General features: G+C 41.0%; 1 protein-coding gene across 1 annotated transcript; it reads left to right on the top strand.

Annotated features, from left to right (window-relative positions):
• Positions 1–401: 401 nt before the first annotated feature.
• On the top strand, positions 402–11,554 carry paxbp1 (PAX3 and PAX7 binding protein 1). Its single transcript, XM_037747755.1, has 18 exons — positions 402–926; positions 1,157–1,276; positions 2,305–2,517; positions 2,814–3,035; positions 3,123–3,226; positions 3,466–3,689; positions 3,996–4,185; positions 6,057–6,180; positions 6,872–6,974; positions 7,274–7,389; positions 7,513–7,712; positions 7,814–7,961; positions 8,094–8,215; positions 8,340–8,416; positions 8,524–8,590; positions 8,707–8,853; positions 10,453–10,607; positions 10,759–11,554. Exons 1-18 carry the CDS (start codon positions 581–583, stop codon positions 10,877–10,879), a joined length of 2,799 nt encoding a protein of 932 aa, XP_037603683.1. The 5' UTR covers positions 402–580; the 3' UTR covers positions 10,880–11,554.
• Positions 11,555–12,865: the final 1,311 nt, after the last annotated feature.

Raw genomic sequence — 12,865 nt, 5'->3', positions numbered from 1 at the left:
TTGGTAAATTTACACTTGTGAATGTGGAACTTCGTGAGAATTAAAATTAAATTAATAAGAAAAAATGCATTACTGTCTTTGTCACTGTAATCATAGCAACCAAATATAATATTTCTATAGTACAGTGCAAAATGTGAGAAAATGTTAACCAGTATAAAATTATTGACATCTTTCCACAATTCACATGTATATTTCCAGGACCAAAATAAATGAGCAATTTACATCTATGTCACTCTTTAACTTTTGTAAGAAATGTTTCACTGGATAGAATCTGTGGATCAACTTATTTGTTAGAAGGAACTTTTGCGGTAAGGACCAAACTTTCTTCCAGTCAATATCACTAACAAAATGTATTTATTCATGTATACCCGTGTTGACCAGGTGGGGGCAGTGTCACGCCGGTGACGCATGTTGTTCAGCATCTAATTCTGAAGACGACGAAGAAGAAAAAGCGCACTATCTGACAGAAAATGGCCGACCGGCGGTGTGGGGATCATCTCCTTCTGCTCCAAGAAGCACACATTTAAACGGTCCTACGTTATACCAGCCACTGTTGCATCCTATAGCAGAGAACAACATCATGTTTAAAAAGGCGAAACGAGCTAACTTTCGACGGAGGAATGAGTCGGACGAGGACGATCCGGAGGAGAGTCGGCAGCAGCAGCAACAGCAGCAGCCGCTGGCGCCGCTCTCTTTCGGGCCTGTGGCGGAGGAGATCCCGTTCATGGAGACCTCCAGTTCCAGCTCCAGCGTTACCGCAGCAACTAGCAGCACGGAGAGCTACCACAGCAACGGCTTCCAGGCGCTCGGTAACAGTATACGAGCTGTCAAGAAGGAAAAGAAAGTGAAAGAAGCAGCTGTCGTTGCAGCAGCGGTGCCAACTGGACCCACTAAAGCCAGCCTGCTGAGTTTCGACGAAGATGACGGTGAGCCAGCGAGCGATGCTAACGTGAGCTAGCCGGCTAACGTTAGCTTAAGAAAAGCTTGTTGTCGTGACAACTTTAAGCGTTAATGTTGCTGCTTAGGCAACGAAAATCGTATTTATAATTGTATAAACCATCATAAATAGCTAGTAAAGTAACGTTACCAGCTTAACCTGGATGATGATGTGCATGGTTAACTTCACTCTCTCACTTTGTGACCTGTTTGTCAACAGAAGGACCCGAGGTGTTCAGAGTGAAGAAGTCCAATCACAGCAAGAAGATTGTCAAACAGCTGAAGAAGGAATACAAGGAGGATCTGGAGAAGTCTGGAGTCAAACAGGAGTTCAGATCAGGTGGGATATATCCCCACTTATCCATGCAATGCACTGCCTGTCATCTCTGCTGTCATATCAGCAATATGAGAATACGACCTACTTGCTGACTTTGCAGCCACACAACGTTTTGTCAACAAATACGAGACAGCATAAAAGCTGAATACAGGCATATCATTATAGTTTTGCTTAAATGCACGTAAACTGTAACAACACACCATTTTATCTTAGTAAATACTCAGAACCTTGAGTGTAACATGTCACATGTTGTACCACAAGATGGGGTTAGATCTTTGAGGAAAAGGCGATCAGCAATTTACATTTGCAATAAAGTTAATGCCACTTTCGGTGGAAGTTATGAATACTTGGATTCTAGCAAAAACAATCTTCATATTGCTTTACCATCTTTAGAGAAGATGGTATATCAGAATTATCAGCCAGCAATTTTCCCCAAATATTATCTGCAGATATACTGGCAGACATTTATGTCAAGGTCTGTGCATGCTCAATACTTCACAGACATAGAGCATCCTACCTGAAATACCCTTAATATTCCATATATACTAATGCTATTGGGGTATCTGAATGGGCTGGACTGTCCTGTAACATGAAGCATAGTGCCCGCCAAATGGTTATAATGTAAATGTAATGTTTGTTTGTAATAGGGCTGAGCCGAATGCTTCGAAACTTTGATCGTTGCCATGGTAATCAACTTCCAAATCAGTGTTGGAATACTTTGTTTTTTTTATACACAAGTATCATCTATGTAATACTATATAAATCCCCCAAATAGCCCATGAAATAAGGAATAATCCCACAACATTATTAATTATTCATATTCAACATTAATTATTATTAGTTATTCTCAGATGGATATCGCTGTTTGGTGTGTGTAGAGGTGTGTGTACAGTAGTGCAGGGGCACTGTCCCGTAGCTTTGAATATTTCTCATCTAAGCTTCAAAGCCTAAAAAATGGCATTTGGGACAGCTCTTGTTTGTAAGATCTGTCGTCCACTTGGCTTATCTTTCTCTGCATCCGGTTTTCCTAGATGCTGCACCTCAGCCTCTGGTTACCATCAAAGAGGAAGTTACTAGCAGAGCGGGTAGTGAACACGGGGAGGAAGAAATGGAGGTGGACAGTGCTGATGAGCAGGACGAAGAGGCGAAGGGTCAAGGTGGCCAGGCACAAGGTCAAGTCTCCAGGAGCAACAACACTGGAGCGACGTTCAACACGCTTTCCTCCCTCGGCAGCTTGAAGCCAGGTAGCATATACATACACACACACACACACACACATACACACACATACTCACACTCACACTCAAATTTAAATTCTTGTTAATGTTTCAACCAACATTACTGGCACAACCAGTCTAACACTCATATGAGCACGGGCCAACTCCTGGTCTTGTTGATAGATCTGTACTTTTCCAGAGTGTTATATAATAGATAATATCACTGACTTTGGTTTTCATAAAACAATTTTTATACCTGAAATACTTTTGGGTATTTGTACACACAATTGCACAGATCAAGACCTGTTTCTCTCTTACGATAGGGGAGATTCCCGATGCTGCATTCATCCATGCTGCGAGAAAACGCCGGCAATTGGCTAGAGAGCTGGGGGGTGAAGCCCCTCTTGTAGAGACAGAGACTCCCAAGAAACGCATGGCACGAGAAGACCAAGATGTCAGCGACGACGAAGACGAGGAAGAGAAGAGGATCCGCTTCAGCGGAGTCAAAAACAAAACCCAGAGACAAAAGATTGCAGAGGAGATAGGTACCCTAAGAAAATGGTGCACTGATGATATACCACTGTTTTCAATCGGGCTTCTCTAAGACATGAATGTCTCCTTCACATGTACAGGTATTGAGGGTAGTGATGACGAGGCGCTGGATACAAGTCAGCAGGATGAGGAGGTGAACCGTTGGGAGCAGGAGCAGATTAGGAAAGGAATCAGCATACCCCAGGTAAACTATACTAAATCTCTCAACTGCTAAATAATGCTTTTCTCTGTTTTACATCATTGTATATTGGTTTGTTTTGTTGGTTGGACAACATAAGCAATTTTAAAAGTTGTGATGGGCAGTTTTCACAATTTTCGGACACATTATAGACTACGATTAATCCCAAAAAATGATCTATCTCTACAACAGCAGTTAGTCGTCGTATTAAACAATATGCGTTTTCCTTGTTTCTAATGACTTAGGTCCAAAGCAGCCAGCCAGAGGACAACACAGTCTACTACCAGAACAGCTACGAGAGCCAACCCTACGGCTCCTCCTACAGCATGCCTTTCAACTACAGCACAATGGCCCCACTGGCGGCCAAGGCAACTGGCCGAGCAGACAACGGCTCTGTTCACTACGGGACTTCTATTAGTGATCTAACCCCGGTATCCATTGATCTGGTAAAGAAACGCCTGCAGGATAGGTAGGTTCAGTGGAAGACTGCATCTCATATCAGTCTTCAGCTCAGCTGCTGCCATCTTTGTGTGCTGTGGTCCTGAAGACCCAGAAAAGGGTCTGAAGGGGGGTTACATCAGTCCCCCCTAATTACGACTACAAAGGAGTGTTTTATTATAGCTCAGTTTTCATGACGTCTCTGTGTTTATATGATGGGTGCAATCTGAAACTGCTTAGTGTATGTAACTGTACGTAAGATTAGACTAGCTTTGTTTGTCCTCAGCCCCATCTAAGTCATCATTGCCGTCTTTTGCTGCATGTCGTGTGTCTGCAGGCTCGGCCAGATGCGCGCAGGCCACGACGCAAACGCCAGGCGCAACAAACAGATCGAAGAAGACCTGGCTGCCTCCGAGAGCGCCATACAGCAGCTTGAGGGTTCGTCCAATGACAATGCAGATCAATATAAATTCTTGCAAGAGATGCGAGGGTATGTTGGAGACTTGCTTGAGTGTTTCAGTGAAAAGGTAAGGGAGAATTTATCTGCTGTTCGATTAGCTGTTTTCTGTTTTGTGTCTGTGTGACCTGACCTCTGACATCACTTAATGTGGGATTGAAATAGAAATCCATATTGTTAAACATTTATGGAGAGTCATAAAAAGCCTAGTTTTGAATTAATGTTTTAGATACTATTATTGATGCTAGTTAACAGTGCTGACAAGCCAATGTGAATGCAAATTAGTCACTTGGAGCACACTCCATGTATGTCCCAGTTGCTGCACAACGGCTCTCATTTGAGTCGAATATAACTTATATATTATCTCAGCGACACACTTTTACGAATGTGTTTTTGTATAGAAAGAAAATGCTTTTACTTCATAATGAATCTGATTGTTTTAGAATGAATTTATACCAGGGCTGTCAAAGTTAATGCAATAATAAAGTTTTAATGCCACTAATTTCTTTAAAGCTTTATCGCAACTTGAGATTTTTAATTAACTCTTAAAAATCGTCCCGTCAGGCCTGGCCGTTATTCATTCTTTCGGAGGTTGTATTGATTGAAGAAGATACTAGCATCATATGAAACTAGAAAAACCTGTTATACTAGGTTGTCCTAAAGGAGGTTAATAACGCTCCAAACTGATGCTAAATTTTGGCAAGGAAAAACGGTCTCGGCTATTTTTAAAGGGGTCCCTTGACCTCTGACCTCAAGATATGTGAACGAAATGACGAGTCTCCTTTTTTTACAGACATGCCCACTTTATGATAATCACAAGCAGTTTTGGGCAAGTCATAGTCAAGTCAGCACACTGACACACTGACAGCTGTTGTTGCCTGTTGGGCTGCAGTTTGCCATGTTATGATTTGAGGAATTTTTTAATGCTAAATGCAGTACCTGTGAGGGTTTCTGGACAATATTTGTCATTGTTTTGTGTTGTTAATTGATTTCCAATAATAAATATATACATACATTTGCATAAAGCAAGCATATTTGCTCACTCCCATATTGATAAGAGTATTAAGTACTTGACAAATCTACCTTTTAAGGTCCATTTTGAACAGATAAAAAATGTGCAATTCATTTGTGATTTATCGCGATTAACTATGGACAATCATGAGATTTTAATCACAATTAAATAGTTTAAGCAATTGACAGCCCTAATTTATACTAGTGACTGCATACAGAAAGTAAACAAATATATCATAAGATGAGTTGCAGCTGTAAGAGAACTCAGAATAGTGGCGTAGCCGATCCTGACAAAGGATGAATCCAGTTTGTTAAAACATAATGAAATGATGTCTCTTGGCACAAGCTATATTTTGTACATCTATAGCTACCTACAGTACTAAATGCATGTCCAAACAAAATAATTCAGTCTTGATCCTGCAGCAGCTGCATGGAACAAAGAGAGAACTGGCCTGCCAGCTGCCAACATGTGTTTTCTCAACCACACTAATGTCTGTTTGAACCCTAATAGGTGATGGAAACAGGACACTTAACCAACCATTATCAGTATGACTTAGTGTGGAGTGAATACAGTGTAAACATCAAGACTGGAACTGTATATGGTCAATGTTGGGTAAAAACCTTCAGCTCTACAATTTAGTGGTTTTAATGCATTTAACTTCACAAGGCATTTAACTACGCCTTTTAACTTGTTTTTTTCATTGTTTTCACCTTAACCCATTGGCTGAACAAAAGTCCATCAAGCTTTCCTTCAAGGAAATATGACATTTTTAGAGATTGCCAAGTTTTTCACCCGACACTAGTGACATGTCGGTTCCAGTGTTATATTGCCCGTCATGCTCCTCTTGTCCCTCCAGCAAGACATCCCTGTGACTCGGAGCCACGCTTTTTGTTTTGGTCAGAGGTCACAGAAGGCATCATATCTTTCAGGTTCCTGCTGTCCTGGAGCTGGAGGCTGCCATGCACCAGTTACTAAGGCAACGGGCCTCACGACTTGTCCAGAGAAGACAGGATGATATTAAAGATGAATCGTCGGAGTTTGCAAGCCTTTCAAGTCAGTCCATCTTGAAGGTTTTTATGATTTATTTGAACGGCCTCGTTAGTTCTCTGTGTGTGAGAGTATGTTTGTGTGTGTGTGTGTGTGTGCTGTTCACATTCTTGTTTCCTACAATCCCCTTCTATGTTTCCCTCATGAGTGTGATTTAAGGTTAATTGAGGTGTGATTTTGAGTGAGTGAGTGAGTGAGCATGTACGTAAATGAGAACTGTTTTATTGGAGGAGTTGTTTCGGCTACTCTTTACTGGCCGACTCTCACAGTCAGCTGGTTGTAATTCAACTCCAGCAACTAAGTAAAAAAAAAAAAAAAAAAAGATCTTTTGGTGACTTGTCATCTGTCACTGTAACATGTAGGAAGTTGCAGCAAGGTAAGTGACTAGAAAATGAATGATACCAAAATTATTTGTCACAAATATGCTGTCTTATTGCTGTGGTACCTTTTTATATATCAGGAAGTTTAGTCAATATTAATATATATATAATATAATATGTATATAATAATATATTTTAACTTGTTTCATATGTTTAAAACAATCCTTTTGCATATCACTTGCTTATTTATTTTTAAGCATTTTTGGATTATTCTAAATTTGAGTACTCTTTATGTTTAGGGCCCAGAATAAGAATGAGGTTATGGGTTGTCTCAGCTTTTCATCGCTGGTTTCTAACATGCCTCCTGTCTCTTGCAGGTAAAGCCGTCATGGCTCCCAATCTGGATTCGTTTGGTCGAGACCGCGCCGCATACCAAGAGAACAGTCGCCAGAGGAGGATAGCGGAAAGAGAAGCACGACGGTACGAAGCTCAATCGTACTCTAAAGACACGTTTCCAGGATTTGTAGGCTGGATTGTCCCTGTAGGCTATGTTTTTATGCTTGCCTCAGGCCACGAAATGCCATCTGAGCTTAGCTTTCTGTGCTTTTAGTTGCAAAGATACAGCCTTGATTGTAGCCTGGTTTATAAAGCATAAGTTTGCCATGCAAGTGATCCTAATGTCTTACTTTTAGGGACACATTTTTCATTCCAAGCTGGTTTATCATACATCCTGTCCTGGGTTTTAATTGTCTGCCTTTGTGCTTGTGCGTCTGGTGCAGAACTCGGCGGCGACAAGCTAGAGAGCAGAATGGAAAGAGGGCTGAGCATAAAGAAGGCTTATCATCCGATGATGAGGAGACCTCTACTGACATCACCGGCTTCAACATAGAGAGAGGTACATCATTAAATTGCTGCAAAAGAATATCGACCATAACGAGGAGTAGCGGAGACGCAAACATAACACACATCAGACATTCTGTAGCTTCATGCCTAACTAAAGCCGTTTCGTCCCGTTCAGATCGTATCATCAGGGAATGCAAGAAAGTATTTGAGGACGTGGTGGAGGACTTTCATTCTCTCGACTGCATCAAATCCCATTTTGAAGTGTGGAGGAGAGAGTATGCCGACTGCTACAGAGACGCTTACATAGGCCTCTGTCTGCCCAAGCTCTTTAACCCTTTAGTCCGTCTGCAGCTGATTACATGGAACCCTCTCGAGGTACGGCGTGTGTGTGTGCTTTTAGTGTAACATTTTCCTTTTTGAAATGGGAGGGGGTAAACTCTTGAAATCCACTTTTTTTTTTTTTTTTTCCTGCCCAGGCTCAGTGTGCAAATTTCGAGTACATGCTCTGGTTCGAGTCGCTGCTGTTCTACGGCTTTGAGGAGCACAGCACGTTGCAGAGAGGAGACGGGGATATCAGCTTGCTGCCTGCTATTGTGGAGAAGGTCATCCTCTCCAAACTGACAGGTGGAGTAACCAAACGCAGCTGCACCCAGCATACTAAGACTTTCTTGGCATAACAATGCAAGCCAGTAGAAAATATATCATGTGTATTTATGTATTGGTGTGTGTGTGTGTGTGTGTGTGTGTGTGTGTCAGTGTTGGCAGAGCAAGCGTGGGACCCGCTGTCAAACAGTCAGACCGCCAGGCTGGTGGGCTTCATTCACAGACTAATGAAAGCTTACCCCACTGTGCTGCATGGGGACAACCGATACACACAGGTATTGTCCTCTCTCTTACTACCTACATGAACACAATGTACTTCATCTGCAAGACAAGAGAATATTTGGTCTCTTGTGGCAGGATTATTGTCTTGATTTCCTTTTCTTTTTTTTACTCTATCAGGAGCTTTTGAAAACTATTGTCTTCAGGACCAGGCGGACTCTGGATGAAGATGTCTTCCTTCCACTTTACCCCAAAAGGTATGTTACATAATTGTTAACAATAGAGGACGTCCAGTTTGTATTTCTTCAATCTGTATGAAGAAACTTGACTGATTAAAAGTGTGTTTCTTTTTGCTTTTGTTCAGTGTGTTGGACAACAAGAATAGCGGTCCCTACCTATTCTATCAGAGGCAGTTCTGGTCCTGTGTGAAGGTATGTGCAAAAGTGGAGTAAAGACAGTGTTGTTGTTTTTAGATGAATTAATCCATATACTAATTACGGTGACGGTTATTACACTGACATTATATGCCGTTGTGTTTCTGTCATAGCTGCTGGGCAACATCCTGCAGTGGGATGGTATCTTATCCTCTTCCTGTCTGAGGGATCTGGCGTTGGACAGCACTTTGAATAGATACGTCCTCTCTGCGCTGCAGACCACAGATACGGCGGATGACAACGTCGCGAAGTGCCAGAAGGTAGGAGACGCAGCAATTGTTTTGCAGTTTGATGCTTCATGTGTAAATAGACTAGGGCTGTTAATCGATTACAATATTTAATCACATGATTGTCAATAGTTAATCGTGATTAATGGCAAATTAATTGCAAAAAATTTTACTTTTTTTACTAGGGAGATTTGTCAAGTATTTAATACTCTTATCAACATGGAGTGGGCAAATACACTTGCTTTGTGCAAATGTATGTATATATTTGAAATCAATTAACAACACAACACAAAACAACGACAAATATTGTCCAGAAACCCTCACAGGTACTGCATTTAGCATAAAAAATATGCTTAAAATCATAACATGGCAAACTGCAGCCCAACAGGCAACAATAGCTGTCAGTGTGTCAGTGTGTCAGTGTGCTGACTTGACTATGACTTGCCCCAAACTGCATGTGATTATCATAAAGTGGGCATGTCTGTAAAGGAGAGACTCGTGGGTACCCATAGAACCCATTTTCATTCACATATCTTGAGGTCAGAGGTCAAAGGACCCCTTTGAAAGTGACCATGCCAGTTTTTCCTCGCCAACATTTAATGTAAGCTTGGAGCGTTCTTTAGCCTCCTTTGCGACAAGCTAGTATGACATGGTTGGAGGCCGCAACTTTAAAAATTGCAAGTTGCATTAATGTGTTAAAGAAATTAGTGGCGTTAAAATTAATTTGTGTTAACGCGTTATCGCAGCCTTAAAATGGACACAGCAGAACTCATATAGTCAGAATGCTTGTTCGGATTAACTGACTTACAATTTACAACCATGAGAATACCACACATTTTGTCTAATGGTATTACTCTGTTGACAGAGAGCAACATCATTACAAGCAGAGACAGAGTTTAATTATAAGGGGGGATTTCTGTTGTGGTACATAGTAATAGAACATACAACTATGAAGTCCTTTTTTTATTATTCATTTTCTTTTCCTATTCCCTCAACTTTGTCTGTTCGGTAGAGTGGATATTACAATTTGAAAAAGGTATGCACAGGTTGCATGAGGGCCATTTTATTATATAGAGCAGCCCACACTGTTGGCACATTTTACAGTTTCATTGCTTTGCTTTTGCATGAAAGAGATCAGAGGTAATGCTTTCTGGTATTTTCAAGACAAGACACCATCAGTAGTGCAATGAATGTCGCAACTGTTTGTGGACAAGAGGTTCACAGGTTTTGTCTGAGATAAGACAAAATAGATGACACTTTTTACAGACCAATTCTGCATTTACACACCTAATTCTATGTTTCAAAATGATTCCAGAGACATCTTACTATAGTTAATAGTACATGATGTGCCTTTCTGATAAAAATTGTTTTTTTAGCTGCCTGAGCAGTGGAAACTGGTGCTTTGTATTTTCTAATACAAACCTCTCAGCCCAGGTCAACCATGGTTGGCTGTGCTTCACTTCCCTGTGCCTCTTTTACAGCTAGCAGCCTTAACTTGACACACACACACACACCTGCTGTGGAGGAGCAGATGGCTCAGTCGGTGGTCGTTTGTGACTCACTAAACTAAACAAGGGTGACACAGAACCAGTGTTGAACTCTTCCTTGTCATTTCTTGTACCTTTTTTTCAGGTGGTGGAGTGTTTGCCAGTTCAGTGGTTCTCTGGACTGAAGGGCCAGCGCACGTTGCCTCAGTTGGAGCCATTCTGTCGCTACCTCACCCACCTGGCCAACTCATTGCACCGCAGCAGTTTGGGCGGGTCTGATGTGGAACGGCGCAATATCAAGTAAGAGGCTCTGCGTGTGCTGTACAGTTTGTCTGAATTGGGGGAACTTGAATTCAGTTATAGCTCCATCTGTTGGAATAATATGATCATTACACTTTTTGCCATGGGTTTTGTCCATGCTGCTTCTAATATAACCCATATCTGTCAACAGGGACCAAGTGAAAGAGGTTGTGAAGATGTTGGGCCACATGAACGCCCTGGACCACATCATCACCGTGGCAGCAGAGCATGGGGTCAAAGACATCAAGCTACTTTTGGAAGCCAAGTCGTAGAGGAAGGAGGACATGGCAACTTTTCATTCATCTTTTGTCGTGTTCAGCACATTTTGAAGCCACGGAATCACTGAAGTTGGATTCCTGGGCAAAAAAAAAGTGTGCGTAAAATGGATTTAAAATAAAACTTGACAGTTGCTACCTTACCTGAAAAGAGAAGGCAAAGTGTAAATATTGTGAATAATGTATAGAAAGGTGTGCTCATTATGCTCAACGCAAGACTGATGCTGAAATGAGGCCTTGTCGGCTCAAAAAGACCTTTCAGTTATACAGTACTACATGCTGGCAGTATTTTAAATGCATAATTTATTCAGAGTAAACAATTGTTGACATGGGTTATATGTTTGGCAAATGTCTGATCTCTAAATGGACACAATATTCAACCTGGCTATCTGTTTATTTCTCTCACTCACTCTACTTTTATGTGCCAAAAGAGCTCGTTGGCCCAAAAGGTAGAAGTTGCACACTGGCAAAGACTGACAACCAACTGGTCTCCCAGTACTCAGTGGCTCAGTTGGCATGTTATTTGATCTCCACTTCACCCTACAAGTTCCTCTGTGTCACCCACGGACTACCCAGATGACCCTACCGCAGCCGAGAGCTTCGTATTCAGATTTGTAAGACTTTTGTTTTAGCATTTTATTTGCCTGTGAATAAAATATTCATTTGAATGATCGCTGTCTTGTTGTAAGTGAATACTTATCATCATTGGATGGCGTTGGTACATATTTGTTTTTTTTTGTTTTTTTTAAATATTCTAACCATAAAGGGGACAATTAGAAATTCAATGATCTTCAATTTAAGAATACATTTTAAAAGTTTTTAAAGGTGTCATTGATAACATTCAGCCACTAGATGTTGCATTCACCCTCCCTTGTTACATTGCATTTACCTTTCTAAAAGCTCTGTGGATGTATTATTTAAAAATAAAACATAAGTCTACATAAAAAATGTTATCAATAAGACCTTTAAGTTTCTGTACATATTCTGACCTTAAAAGGGACAAACCAAAATGTCCAAAATTTCTTAATCAATTTAAGAAAAGTTTTTAAGGACTCCTCTAGACCGATAAGAGAATCACTATCACTGTTTTTCTGGATATAGGGGAGAGTGGGGTAAAATGAGCCAGTGGGTAAGTTGACCCACCCCCTGTATCTTGGCAACTGTGATTATGTTTTGTCATGTGACCATAAATTCAGGAAGTACCCATCATTTCTATCTTGCTGTGATGAAGTGAAGCACATGGGAGAAGTAGTAAGTACTTTTTTACACCAAAAACAGTTTTTTCCCTATCAAAGTAAATTTTCTGCATGTCAGGAATAATGAATGTTAGGTCAAAGCAAATTTATCCAGGTCTAAAAAATATATATTATACATGTTGGTGATTTACTAAGGTATAACACCATGTTAATCCCTTCGCTAAAGATTAGCCTGAATTGCTAAACTGGGCCATTTTTTCCAAAATGGTAGCTATGGGGCAAAGTGAGCCAAAGGCTATGGGGCAAGTTGAGCCACTGGCTCACTAATATTCTACTATTATTCCGAGCCACTGGCTCAACTTACCCCACCATAAATTAACCAAATTAATTCTCTGATGTATAAAATGGTATTACTGTTGAGTGTTACACAACTTGGTTTGATTTTTTTATGTGTTAACCTTTATAGAAGAGGGAGATAAAGGAAGTTAAAACAGTTGGTTATAGTGGAACAGCAGAGGCAAAGAGGGTCCTCACAGAGGAGGTAGAGAAGGAGCTTGCAGACCATATCAAGAAGCTGGCTGAACAGTTCCACGGCCTTACTCCAAAGAAATGCTGTGAACTGGCATTGGAATTGGCAGAAAGAACAACCTTCCAGTCCCCAACAACTGGAAAGAGCAGGGTTTAGCAGGTAGGCCTAGGTCAAACCAAAGACCAAGACGAAAATCACAGCGTACAGCAGTTCTGAGGAGAGTGTGATGCCATCCCATTTGATGACACTTCTGAGCAT

This window comes from Sebastes umbrosus, chromosome 17, assembly GCF_015220745.1.
Source record: "Sebastes umbrosus isolate fSebUmb1 chromosome 17, fSebUmb1.pri, whole genome shotgun sequence".
NCBI classification, from domain to species: domain Eukaryota; kingdom Metazoa; phylum Chordata; class Actinopteri; order Perciformes; family Sebastidae; genus Sebastes; species Sebastes umbrosus.
Note: the sequence above shows the minus strand (reverse complement) of the source record. Positions and strands in the feature narration are given on the sequence as shown.

Bases quoted from the DNA above. Each gene is read 5' to 3' on its own strand.
- paxbp1 (XM_037747755.1), top strand. From the start codon at position 581: ATGTTTAAAAAGGCGAAACGAGCTAACTTTCGACGGAGGAATGAGTCG. The intron at 927-1,156 runs GTGAGCCAGCGA...GTTTGTCAACAG, and splicing joins GAGTTTCGACGAAGATGACG to AAGGACCCGAGGTGTTCAGA. The intron at 6,975-7,273 runs GTACGAAGCTCA...CGTCTGGTGCAG, and splicing joins GCGGAAAGAGAAGCACGACG to AACTCGGCGGCGACAAGCTA.